Here is a 14,175-nt window from a genome sequence, read left to right as displayed (position 1 = left end):
GTTATATTCATACTCCCTTGTTTATCTTTACATTTTATGAGCATTGGTGTGATGTTTAGCTTACTTAGTTTTTAATGAACACCCATTTTAAGCAATAATATATATATAAACAAAGGCAATGTCATCAAATTTTCCATTAGAGAAAATCATATGTCTAGAAGATTTAAATCTTAAAAATCAATATTCTTTAGATAATAGATAAAACATCCTATATCACAATTCCAACTTTCCAAACATTATTACCACCTTAAACTCAAAATATTTGAAGAAATTTTTTGGGATATTAAAATTTATCATGGTTGTATTTTAGACATTATACAATGGAATATTTTATGAATCATAAATTTTCAATAGGGTTTAATTGAGAGAGCAAAGTATGAGGTATTTGCTTGTTTCCAAAACATTAAGGGAAAAATTGCTTGATTTTAAAGTGTAGGGGGGTGGGGGTGGAAATGGTGAACTATCCCAAACATAAAATATTGAAAATGGTTTTTCTCTAAAGTTTGTTTGTTTGTTTTTTTTTTTTTTTTTTCTTTTGTAAAAAACTTTGTTTTTTTTTTTTTTTTATTACTTAAAACGGCATATTAAAAAAAAAGAAGCAAAAATACGAAAAGTTAACCCAAGAAAATTATGTGTGAAATAGTGAATTTTAACTCATTAAAATTAAAAAAAAATATAGAAATACAAAAAAAAAAAATGCCACAACATTTTCACACGACCTTTTATTTTTTCCTGTAGTTTATTCTAGTATGATATTTTTATTATTTTATCTTGACCTATAATAAGGAACTTACACCTAAAAAATTGAGAAAATATTGTGACAATTTATTATGTCAATATTTTATTATTTTAAAATTAAAAAACTACCCTGGTAAATAAAAGGCAAAGTCAAAGTTTCAAACCAAACCTGGAAATTTAAAAAGACAAAAAATAATAAGAAGCAGAGAAAAAGTGTCAAAATTGGGCATTTTAAAAGACCAAAGAAAAAAAAGGCCAGAACAAAACAAAAGTGTCAAACGGTAAGTTTTGTGGTTTTGCCTTAATGATTGAACAAACCAAAATGTTACTGTTGAAAACCTATTTGCTCTTTTATATATACTAGTAAGGGTTGCATGTGCTGCTCTTTGAGTGAGAAAATTTAAGATAGATTTGTTTTTTGAAGTAGTATCAAACCATGTATTTAAATTTAGAATAGTTATTTAACATATGGCTATCTATTGAGTATGATAATTTCTTAGGAGAAGGTATTTGGTATCAAATGATACTATGTCAGCAGTATCAAAATCTAACAAGTATAAGACATGTCAGCAAAAAATAACTAACCCACTTCCTTCTTTATCATTTCATTTTATGAGCCTAACTTTGATACTTAACTTACTTAATTTTTAATGAACACATATTTAAGAGAGAGAGAGAGAGAGAGAGAGAAAAAAAAAAAAAAAAAAAAAAACAACAACAACAACAACAAAACAAAATAACGAAAGACATATGTCATTGAAGTTTCTATTAGATAAAATTATAAATCTAAAAGATTTAAATCACTAATAAATTAGTGTTTTCTAGGTAAACAAATAGATTTAGTGAGGCATTTTAGATATTGCACAATGTAATATTCTAAAAATCATAAGATTTTGTTAGGGTTTAACTAAGAGAGTAATAACATGAATTATATACTTTTCTACAAAATATAAAGGTGGAAATTATTCAACTTTAAAGTTGGGGGATGAAACTACCCCAAATATAAAGGGGGAAATTACTTTTTTCCATTATTCTTTTTTGTTGGTAAAACTGAGTTTTTTACTTTAAAAAAAAAAAGTGTTAAAAAAAAATTCAACCCAAGAAAACTATCCGTAAAACTATGAATTTTGGCTCAACAAATTGGCTAAACAAAAAAAAAAAAAAAAAAAAAATGTCAAGAACACAATAAATGTCACGATATTTTTTCAATACCTTTATTTTAGCTATGGTGGGCCATGGTATGATATTTTATAATTTTCTTTTAGAGTAATGCTACATTCACAACATTTTCACAACAAATCTTAGGTGATAAATTTTATTAGTTTTTAATTGGGACAACCACTTTAAACTATGCATTAAAAAAAAAAACAATAAAAAAAAACCAACAGAAGAAAATTGTGCATGAAACAGTGAATTTTTGCTCATCAAATTTGACTAAACCAAAAAAGAAGTCTAGGAACACAACAAAATGTCACAATATTTTCACATTACCTTTATTTTCAGCCGGGGTAAGTTTCGGTCTAATATATTATTGTTTATTTTATAGAAATGCTATCTCCATAATATTTTCATAACAAATTCTAGATGGCAAGTTGTTTCTAATTTTAAAATAGACCCACAACTGATATAACTTTCTTATCCATTGATAGTAGCTTATCTATGATTTGTTGTGAAATTAATGTGAAAATGTTTCAGACTTAGCATTTTTTTTATTTAATCCATAAGAAACTAAGATCTCAACAATTTTGAAAATATTGTGACAACAACAAGTGTTACAACATATTCACAAAACATTTATTTTCAGTTGTGGTTGGTCAAAATCTCATATTTTATTATTTTATTTTGACCTATAAAAAATTGACACCTCAATAATTGTCAAAATATTGTGAAATTTGTTGTGTCAATATAATAATATATATGCCAGCTCATATAAATATTTAAAAGGAAAAAAAAAGTACAAACCGATGACTAAAGAGAAAGGGAAAAAAAACTGTAGGCATTGTAGCTACAATGCCAATTGAACAAACCAAAAGGACACTGTAGCTATTGGGCATTTGCGCATTCACAATATTTTGAAATTTGTTGTGTCTGTATAACAATATATATGCCAGCACATAGGCACTGTAGTTACAGTGCTAATTGAACAAACCAAAAGGGCATTCGCGCTTTTTATATAGAGAAATTGTCTTTTGGTTTGGCTTAGTGGAGTAAGTTGAGCTGGCTTTTTTGGGACATGTCACTCGTTTATTAGATATGTGTTGAGGATAAATTTTTCACATCACATGGCTTCATTTCATTGGCAACCTGCACCACGTCAACATTATCATGAATTTTGGGAAAACCTCTTTTAAAGCCCAAAAGAGCCCATATTTACACAAAAAGGCGTCAAAGCCTATGGTTCAAGCTCATGGCACATCATCTTATTTTTGGCTCATGATCCAAGGTCATGAGTCTCATCGGGGGAATTTTGAGAGCCGTGGTTTGGAGGGCCAAGAAGTATCTTTAGTAAAACTCCAGTGGTTCAAAGTTGATAAAGGAAAGCATGTTGCTTGGCGTGTCTTCCCCAGTTCCCTGAACTCTGACGGGTTAGTGTGCAATAGGTAACATTTGGGTAAGCCTCTCATATCACATAACACTTAAAATGATAAAACTCCCCATACTCTTTATATAAAAAGTAATGTTCATCATATAATATAAGTATTTCATATCAATTGTATTATTATCATCTAAATCAATTCCAAGCACATGGCTAAATATATATTAATATCTCATAGCTAGCATTAAAATGCTCTCCTTACTCTCCAAGATTTGGTTAAGATACAAAAGGACCATAATTACATCTCTAAAACTTCATCAAGTATATTTTCCAAAAGAGAAAATTTAGCCGAAAACACCAAAAACGGCTCCAGCGGAAGCTGCAACAGCTTCTGCAGAAGCTGAAACAGCTCCAGCGGAAGCTGCAAACAGCTTTTGCAGAAGCTGTAACAGCTCCAACTAAGCTGCAGACAGCTCCAGCAGAAGCAGAAACACCTTCTGCAGAAGCTGAAACAGTTCCAACACATTCTGTAGTAGCTCTAGCTGTGGTACCAAAAAAATCTCATAAAGCTTATCTCACCATCTTTAGTCAAATCATGAATTTAATGCAATATACTTTCCTCCAAGCAAATGATGTCATTCAGATGACATCATCCAACTGTAACAGCTGTGATTGACAGCTGTTACAGCTATAATTTCAGCCATTAAGTCTCAGCAAATGATGTCATTCGGATGACATCATCCAACTGTAACAGCTGTGATTGACAGCTGTTACAGCTATAATTTCAGCCATTAAGTCTCAAATTTTCTTCTTTTGGCCAAAAAACAAAAGATTACTTACTTTGTCAAAGTTTTTATTTTCCTGATTTGCTGAGTTTCCCTTCAACTAGTTATAATCTAGTTACATAGCTTGGCTCTATATAAAGAGGACCAAGCTACACACTAAGGGGCTCTCGGGCTGCCCTTTGCTCTCTCTGGTCCCTTTCTCTCTCTCTACTCTCTTTCTCTGATCTCTGCCATCTCTGATCCATCTCACCCTCTTATGTAGAAATTTCACTCATTTTGCTGCAAAATACACAGTTTTACACTTCTCCATCTCCCTTACAAAAATATCTCTTCTTAGAGCACACCATTACACATTAGCCCTCTCTCATCTTCAATATTCTAAAACTCCATTCATCTTGCTGCCATATCTCTAAAAGACCTCCATATCTTTCTTCATCCATCTTACATAATCTCTCTTCATAGATAACAATACAACACGCATATTACAACACCATTACCCATTACCTATCTTTCCCACACTCCATTATTCTGAAACTTCATCATTTTTGCTGCCCAAAACACCTCTCTATCTCATTTTTTATTTCTCATACAAAATCTTCCTACTTAGAAAGCAACATAACCAATGTCATAATACAAAAAACAATCTCAGCAACAGCCTTTACTACATTTAACCTTCATTTATCTATCTTGTACTTTCATTTATTTTACAAAACACATTTCTCACAAAATGCCCATACATACTTCTCATATATCTCTAAACTCCATGTCTCACAAAGTATACATATACAAGATCCATGTCCAACAAAGTATCTACAAATAATTCTCATACATATTACAAACACTATATCTCACAATATATACATATTTCTTACCATCTCCACATATCTTAAAATATATCAAACACTCTTCTAAGAACTTATTACTAAAAGCCCTTTCTTATACCATTTCTTATGAAAGGCAAAAACTTATAAAATCAGAAGCCCTTCTTATGGAAGGCAATATCACTTATATTTGACTAAAAACTAAAAGAGTATTACATGAGGAAAGTCATTTAAGTGTATGATGAAAGGGGATAAACTTAACCAGCCTATGCACACAGTTGGACATACTCTCTCTCCCTCCAGTTGCACTCATTTTTCCCCTTCAATCATGAAGTTGCCATGGAAGGACTCATAATATCATATTATACCACTGGACTCATTCTATCACGCTGCTGAAATGTCTAAGTCCACTGCTGTCCTACGGCTGGAGCCTTAAACTATGAAGATAAGTCATTATATTTTACCTTCAAACTTATATTATCAAGTATATTTTGTTCATTATTATTATACCACCCAACTAATGTCATTATACTGCTGGAATCTTATTAGCTCATTAACACTATAAGGCTTGAGCCACAAACTATGAAGCTCACCAACATTATATGACTGGAACCACAAATCACATGAAGAACAAAGTGATACTACACGGCTGGAGTCAAAAACATAAAAGATAAGTAAATATTTTCTCCATCTTTGAAATTACATTATTGAGTATATGTTAACTCATTATCATTTTACCATTATCTCACCATTTAATAAACATGGTCTCACTAATAATAAACATACATATTAATAAATTGATATACCACCAATGGACATATATTACTTGGACATAAACCATTGTTGGACTTGTATCATTTGGACATAAACCACCCTTGGACATATATTATTTGGACATGGACCATTGCTAGGCATACCTTATTATGATGAACATGAACCATGAACCGCAACTAGACATGGTCTATTGGACTCATCCCATTGTCGGACATTTGACACCTAATTAATTATTTTCTAATATTGGACATCATCCAATATACATAATAATAACATATCAACTCACCATTCAATCAAAGCTATCATGCTAAGCATATTATTTATTTATTTCAACCATTATCATGATTCTAAGACTTTGAGTTTTATCTATTTTGTAGGCTTAAAAATACACCGGTAGCCATTGGTCTATGCAGCCCAATGTCGAGTTCCAAGTTGACATCCCCAAAACAAATCCGGGCCTAGCAAAGTCACACCTCCTAAGGCACGTGGCTACGTGCACAAAAAAGGCCCCTGACAATATGAAACACCAATTGGCTTTCTCCAAACTACTAGGTGGCCCTCTTTCCTTACCTACATGGTTCTCTCTCCTCCAAATCCTCCAGGAGAAAATTGGCATATAACACCCATTTTCAAACGTATTCGTTACTTAGCATTGTTTTCAAACTAATTAGCAAATTAACATCTCGAGTTTCTTAGACTTGATTTCACTGTTGCAACTTGAGTCTCACAAACTTGAGTTCCATGTGAACTCAACTCTTTAACACTTGATTTCCCTATAACAAAAACACGAAGATCGAAACAGAAACCATAACACCTAGAAAGATCAAAAATAGAATCACAAAGCAACAAACCCAGTGAGATCTAAACAGTAACATGAAGCAACAAACCCAAGCTCCAAGCGACGAACCTAGGTAGCGACCGGGATTGGGATGAGGTGGTGGTGCATTTGATGGGTTTGGTTTTCTAGGTTCCGATTGGCGTGTTTGTTGGGTTCAGTTTTGTAGGTTCCGATTTGTGCGTTTGTTGGGTTTGGATTTGGTCTTACTGGTGAAGACATGTGAAGGATTTGAAGGTGAGACCTAGAAGGATGCTATACAGTCCTAGAGATATTAAAGGCGAGAATGAGACCTGAAGCTCACGCGTGAGGAGCTGAAATTGTTCATGAATTTTGTTCTTTTAGTTTTGTTTTGAGGAACTTGAGTTTTTCCTACTCGATTTCCACTTGCCAACACATGGAAGTCGAGTTTCCAAGACTTAAGTTGCTACAATAAAGTTGAGTTTAAGAGCCTCGAGATGTTAGTTTGCTAATAAGTTTGGAATCGTGCTAACTAACAAATATGTTTGAAAATTGGTGTTATATGCCAATTTTCTCCGAAAGACATCGGGTGTTTTTGGGAAAGAAAAAGAGTATTTTTAGCTGAAATTTTGGGGTTAAAAATATTTATTTTCTATACTATTATTTAAGAGGTTTGGATTCCTTTTTTTTTTTTTTTAGTTAAAAAATGTCCCTACACCCTTATATTTAAGTAGAGATAAAACTAAAGGACAATATAGTAAAAATACAACTCTAACTTCCACTAAAACATGACCTAAAAAATAAGGTCACTCTCTGTTGATATTCAAATTACTTTATCCACTTATAAATTAAAATTTCAAAATAAAAATTATATATAAAAATAAAAACAGATTTTTTTTGGCTACAAAATAGGACCACTAAGACTCATGTCACTCACCATGGCTTTTGAGTGGAGTTGTAGTGTGCCTTTGTGTTAAAACTCCTTTTCCTCTCCTTTGTGTGTGTGTATGTTTGTTTCTCAAAAAAAAAAAAAAAAAAAAACTCATGACACTCCTGGTTTTATTAGTAGTTCTAAATGCATAATATTAATAAGAAAATATCTAAACCTCGAATTGGAATGAATGAAAAATTATGACACTAAAAAACCCCTTATCGCACGTGCGAAGCACGTGTGATGAAGCTAGTTTTTTAATAATGTTGATGTGTAAAAGTGTGGGATATACATACATACATACACACATACATATATACATATATATACCCCCACACACACACATACTAGCATTATGCCTATGCGATGCACGGCTTAATCAAAATTTATATGTAAATAGTTTTTTTTTATAATTAATTTACTTAAAATTAGATAATAGAATAGATAATAAAAATAAATAAATATTTTACTTTTAAGTTATATAATAAATTCATATTGTGTGAAACTAAGGTATTATGAAATGCATATATATATATATATATATATAAATATATATGTATAAATAAATAAATAAATAAATAAATATATATATATATATATATAGTAATAAATTATTAAAAGAGTGCAATAAATATGTTTATTTTCAGAATTCATAAGATGATTTTTTTTTTTTTGTATATTATTTTTTTGTCAATATCATGAAACAAAATTTGTATGCTTTACTTCAAACTTGCATGGATTTGAATTTGTCATTTATTTTTTTGCAAAATTTGTCATTATTAAAAAAAAAAAATTGGGTTACTTTATCCTTTTTTTTTTTTTTTTTATGTTGATCTTATCTAAATTATTATTATTTTTTAATTAGGTTTACGTTAATATTAATACATATTAGCTATCATTTAATAATTTATCCACACCAAAAAAATAAAAAAAATTAAAGTTTAAATTAAGCTAAAAGTAAAATTGTTACTTTATAAAAAAATTGAAACAATACTTATTGTTACTTTATCCAAATAAGTCAATAAGAACAAATAGAATTAGAAATATATATATATATATATATATTTATATATATAGATATTTTCTATCTCAACAGTTTGTAAAATTGTTGTATGAAAGTTTGTGGTTGTATCATTACTATTAAAAAAATCAATGATATTGTTAAAAGTGGCAAAATGTAATTTTATAGAACAAAATTGCTAAAATTAGTACTTATATTAAAAATAAAATTTGAGGGGCTCCTTATTGTGATGTTGGGTTGCTTCTCTAGGTTGTTATGCAATTGGAATACCATATAATGGTGGGCTTGATAATTTATCCTACAAAACTGTTAGTCAGATATGTATTTATGTTAAATTTTTGGGTAAATTACACCCTCCAGATGTTTCATGAAGTTACTCCCCGCAGATGTTTCATGAAGTTACGCTCCCCTTTGAGCTTTGCATAAATGTAATGATTAAGTCTATACCCTCTTTCCCCTCAAAGAAAAAAGAAAAAAAAAAAGGGTCCATACCCTCTTGACATAAATCCTCTCCAACTTTTTATTTCATTAAAAGCATATTCCTTTTAAAATAAAAATAAAAACTTACCTTACTAAAAATGATACTCTCCTCCCTTTAGATTTGTGAATGATTGATATTCCCCCATAGGTATGTAAAAATTAATAAGAATTTTCTTTAATAAAATATTCCATTGTAAAAAATGAAAGATTACATTTATTCAAATCTCACGAGAAGTGTCATTTCTTAAAACGTATGAGAGAGTTATTTTGTAATATGTAAAAAGGTTGGCATAATTTAACCTAAATTTGAGTTGTCTATTTGTTATTTTGTGATGAATGCTTGCCTTTTCTTCTCTTTGACTGTTTTGGAATTATGAGGAACTATAGAACTGATGCTTTGAGCATTGAAACATTTAAGTCCGAATTTTCACCATCAATTAGATAAATATATGTAATTTTTATTTTACGGGTTAGTTACTAGTTTGAAAAATACTCAAATCAATAAAACAAAACCCAAAAAATAATCTCAAAGTATGTTACATTAGCATTCATAACCAAACAGAGAAAAACAATCATATACTTCCACGTATTACATTATCATGATTAAACATAAGCATTCGTAACACATAACACCTAACACCTAACCGTTCAAAATACTTGACATTGCTCCATAACACGACCATAATACTACTACCTTCCAGGTTTTAATACAAAAACATCCAGAACACTACATCATTCCATAATACATATCCATAATACTTTTTTTTTTTTTATAAGTAATATAACTTCAATAAATAAAATAAGAATGAAAAGAAAAAAAGATTACATAAACCTTATCTAGTGGCCATCTCCGTTGAAAAAACACTTTCTAACCAAAGCTTTCTACAAAACCCCACAGCAAGAACAGATACAACTTCAGTGGGAACTGCTAGAATTTTTTTGTTATCCGTCAGCATAACAAAATCAAAATAATGTAGTATATGAGGTAATACTACATACTCATGTGCCTGAAACAACATTTGCATAAATTCACAACACTAAATTCCGAAATGACAATACACCAAGTACCCAAAAACTTATCTCCCGTCGTGTATTTTTAAAAATACATTTTTTTTTTTTTTAATCATTGTGTTAGCAACCCATATGAATGACCATCATCAACAACCTAAAGCCCACACTAAGCAAAAATTTTCCATCGCAAAATCCATATGGAATTTGAAAAAACAACACATCACTAATCTCGACCTCAAATTTCTAGAACAAACCTAGAATAAGAAAACAGCACCAACCCAACACCCCAAACTCCTCCCCCCAAAATATAAAGAATGTATTATGATGTAACACCCAAAAAAAAAAAAAAAAAAAAAAATCTGCAGGTGAGATATAACAGAACACAAACTGATAAACTAGAGTACAATGCAAATCTGGAAACATAAACTGAAGTTATTGTATCTTGATGCAAACCTTGGACATATAATGCTAGATAGGAACATATATTTTCTGCACATTATTTAATAATGCTATATATACTTGGAAATATAATAGCATTCTAAACTCAAATTGAGGATGTAGAACTGCAGTGTGTGAGCATCAGGTTTTTCACCCAAAACAATCAGCATGGTCATTTCAGCACTAGGACTCATATGAACAAATAGATAAAATAGGATTGGAGAACAAAAAATTGTCAAACTTGTCTTATAGACTTTCACACTGGGGAGTCAACAAGTTCCTATAATCTGACAGTTCAAACAAAAGTCCTAGTATCAAGGTACCTACGGCTAAAACCACCCAAATAGCCTCTTGCACATAGTTTTCATAATCAGACTGGCCCAGACCGGACCAGCTGGTTTTTTGGCAAGAATTTCAGGGAAGTTGTGTTTTTGGAAAAATTTAAATTAGAGGCACGTGCAGGGACTCAAACCCAAGCCCCCCATGCAAGAACTTGTGTTTGACATGCTAACCATTAACGCAAGTCAGCTTCTTGGGTCTTTATGTTACAAACTATTATATTTATTATATATAATTGAACTAATATATTTTATTTTGTCAAGATTTGACCTTGGTTGAACCCTGGTCCGACCTTAAAAAGTTTGAACCTCTCACTTTTATGGTTCTTTAATGTTGTTTATTTACGTCTTAAAAAAGAAGCATTGTAGCCAGCGGTTCTAAAACCTTTCACTTTGTTTGGTTCGGTTGAAATGGGGGAAAGAAAAGACTGGGGGCTCAAGTGTTTTCCTCTGGAACCACAAAAAATAATCTGCCTGAAACAGGGAGAAGATGGAGAGGAGAGAAAAATGCAAGGTGTACGGCATCTTAAGAAAGAAACTCAACACAAAATGTGTGCGGTTAAAATGAAATTATAATCTAGATACACATAGCACATCAATCATACCTTCTTGGCAATTTTGGCTGGTCACTCCTCAAGTGTAGAATCTGCACTCACAGTTGCATGTTGGGACTGCAAAACAGAAGAAAAAAACGTGGGGGGCGGGGGGGGGGGGGGGGGGGGGGAGGTGGTGGGGTCATTAGTATCAAAATTATATGACTTTAGTTCACATTAAAGTGTAACTTTATACATAATTACCCATAAAGGAAAATGTGATGCTCATACAGTGATGATGATCTCAGGCAACATGTGTAAAAGACAAATTACAGAGGTTGTTTGAGCCCTTAAGGATGCCATCTGTACCCAAATAATCAAAATAAAATAAAATTACTAAAGCAAGTACCTCCATGGATTTCATCTCATCCAGCACAGCTCTCTCTTTTTGAATCCAAGGTTGTGTTCTCTACATATTTCAGCCCATCTGTTGTCGAATCCAAGGTTATGTTCGATGCATCCCACAACGCTAAAATCTGGCAAAAGGAATAATTTTAATTCACTAATGAAATCAGAATCTATGGTGACAAGAAGATCAGGGAGGGAATAATGATTCAGTCCAAGCAGCAAAGGAAAAGTTAACCACAACTGAAGAAACAAAGTGGAAATAAGATCCCATGGCCAGTTGATTACAAAGGACAAATGCTCGCCAATTACACGACAAGTAACGCATGAATTCACAATATGAAAAGAGGTCAATAAAAGTGTGTGCGGTAAAAAAAAAATGAAATTCTAATCTAGATACACATAGCACATCAGTCATACCCTCTTGGCAACTTTGGCCGGCCAGTCCTCGAGTGTAGCATCTGCACTCACAGTTGCATGTTGGGACTGCAAAACAGAAGAAAAAAAGGGCAGGGGGGGGGGGGGGGGGGTGGGGGGGCATTAGTATCAATATTGTACGATTTTTGTTCACATTAAAGTGTTACTTTATAGATAATTACCCATAAAGGAAAATGTGATGCTCATACAGTGATGATGATCTCAGGCAACATGTGTAAAAGACAAATTACAGAGGCTGTTTAAGCCCTTAAGGATGCCATCTGTACCCAAATAATCAAAATAAAATAAAATTACTAAAGCAAGTACCTCCAGGGATTTCATCTCGTCCAGCGCAGCAATCTCTCTTTTAGAATCCAAGGTTCTGTTCTCTACATATTTTGCTGCACCCCACAACGCTAAAATCTGGAGAAAGGAATAATTTTAATTTACTAATGAAATCAGAATCTATGGTGATAAGAAGATCAGGGAGGGAATAGTGATTCAGTCCAAGCAGCAAATGACAAGTTAACCACAACTGAAGAAACAAAGTGGAAATTAGATCCCATGGCCAGTTGATTGCAAAGGACAAACGCTCACCAAATACACAAGTAACGCATGAATTCACAACACAAAACAAAAGTGTGTGTGGTAAAGAAAAAATGAAATTCTAATCTAGATACACATAGCACATCAATCATACCTTCTTGGCAGCTTTGGCTGGCAAGTCCTCAAGCATAGCATCTGCACTCACAGCTGCATGTTGGGACTGCAAAACATAAGGAAAAAAAAGGTGGGGGGGGGGGGGGGGGGGGCGCATTAGAATCAAAATTATGACTTTAGTTCACATTAAAGTGTTACTTTATACATAATTACCCATTAAGGAAAAATGTGACGCGCATACAATGATGATGATCTCAGGCAACATGTGTAAAAGACAAATTACAGAGGCTGTTTGAGCCCTTAAGATGCCATCTGTACCCAAATGATCATAATTAAATTATATTACTAAAGCAAGTACCTCCATGGATTTCATCTCATCCAGCGCAGCAATCTCTATTTTAGAACCCAAGGTTGTGTTCTCTAAAGATTTCAGTGCATCTCCACCCTCTTCAGCTTCCCTTTTCCGTTTTTTGGACACTGCAACCTGGTAATTCGGTTTTTTCGACACTGCAGCCTGCTAAAAGGAATAATTTTAATTTACTAACGAAATCAAATCCATTGTGATGTCAAGATTAGGGAGGGAATCTAAATTTTTACCTGACGCTTTTTGGTAGCGCCAGACTCAACAAAATAGTCTCTGTTTTCTGGGTCTGACCTAATCCAAATCTTAGCAGAGCAATTTGTACATTTGAGGCATATCAAGCAGCATTCAAAGTCTAGATACCTCTGCAATGAGAAACCAACCATTAAAAATTCAGTTCACTAAACATAGGATATTCAAATCTTGCATGAAGAAAAGAGTAGTGGGATAGAACATGGGGAAAACTAGGAAACAATAACCAAAAAAAAATTCTTAATATAAGGTACCACCTGTTCATTTTATAGAATAAGACAGCTTATTTATAAAGTCTGGCAGTCATATATATATATATATATATATATATGACTCCCGCAAATCAGCCATAGATATTGAGATTTTTCGTAGTTTTTTTTTTTTTTTTTTTTCTAACCTCAATGGGAGTATCTACGTTTTTCTTCGTTGAATCCAAAACTTTTGAGTTTTCAGTTACGGAAAATTTTGGATCAATAAATTTTCGTTACTTATCAAAAAATAATTATAAAGTCTAGCGGTAGAGTGAGAAACTTAGCTTTTTAATTTTATGAATCTCACACCTATCAAAATAAATTATGAATCTCACCAAAAGAAGATATAACAAAGGAAGGCAGATAGATCTAGGAAACAAAAAGATCGAGAGAGAGAGAAAGAAATACGGTACCTCATCAAGAACCTCCTCCTTGTAGACAGCGAGATGGGTGCCCTGGTAAATATATTGGGAGCAGGTGTTGCAGCGAATGTTGATAGGGAGCACGAAGGGGGCATTTTCCACCACTGGTCTTGGCAGCTTAGTGGGCCTCAGTAACGGTCTCTTGCATCTAAAAGATACAAGCGGCGGTCTACATCTGCGGATCATCCTGGTCAGGGACGGACCC

The 14,175-nt window shown here is 32.5% G+C and overlaps 1 protein-coding gene and 1 pseudogene across 4 annotated transcripts in view; both read right to left on the bottom strand.

Annotated features, from left to right (window-relative positions):
- Nucleotides 1–14,175, bottom strand: part of LOC126722450 (uncharacterized) — a 94,008-nt pseudogene that overhangs the window by 49,477 nt on the left and 30,356 nt on the right.
- Nucleotides 1–14,175, bottom strand: part of LOC126722451 (uncharacterized) — a 78,754-nt gene that overhangs the window by 63,771 nt on the left and 808 nt on the right. For 2 of the 4 annotated variants that reach the window (XM_050425601.1, XM_050425600.1), the window contains exons 2-8: nucleotides 13,962–14,175; nucleotides 13,282–13,410; nucleotides 13,043–13,198; nucleotides 12,725–12,790; nucleotides 12,352–12,447; nucleotides 12,028–12,093; nucleotides 11,612–11,738 (exon numbers count right to left, since the gene is read on the bottom strand). The exon at nucleotides 13,962–14,175 is cut by the window's right edge and continues 11 nt beyond it. In XM_050425601.1, coding sequence (XP_050281558.1) covers nucleotides 11,628–11,738; nucleotides 12,028–12,093; nucleotides 12,352–12,447; nucleotides 12,725–12,790; nucleotides 13,043–13,198; nucleotides 13,282–13,410; nucleotides 13,962–14,156 — 819 coding nt within the window. In that variant the 5' untranslated portion in view covers nucleotides 14,157–14,175 and the 3' untranslated portion in view covers nucleotides 11,612–11,627. Of the gene's footprint in view, nucleotides 1–11,274; nucleotides 11,341–11,611; nucleotides 11,739–12,027; nucleotides 12,094–12,351; nucleotides 12,448–12,724; nucleotides 12,791–13,042; nucleotides 13,199–13,281; nucleotides 13,411–13,961 lie in introns of all 4 variants that reach the window. The other 2 variants (XM_050425602.1, XM_050425604.1) reach the window with 2 other exon arrangements.

Source organism: Quercus robur, chromosome 4 (genome assembly GCF_932294415.1).
Source record: "Quercus robur chromosome 4, dhQueRobu3.1, whole genome shotgun sequence".
Lineage (NCBI taxonomy): Eukaryota > Viridiplantae > Streptophyta > Magnoliopsida > Fagales > Fagaceae > Quercus > Quercus robur.
Note: the sequence above shows the minus strand (reverse complement) of the source record. Positions and strands in the feature narration are given on the sequence as shown.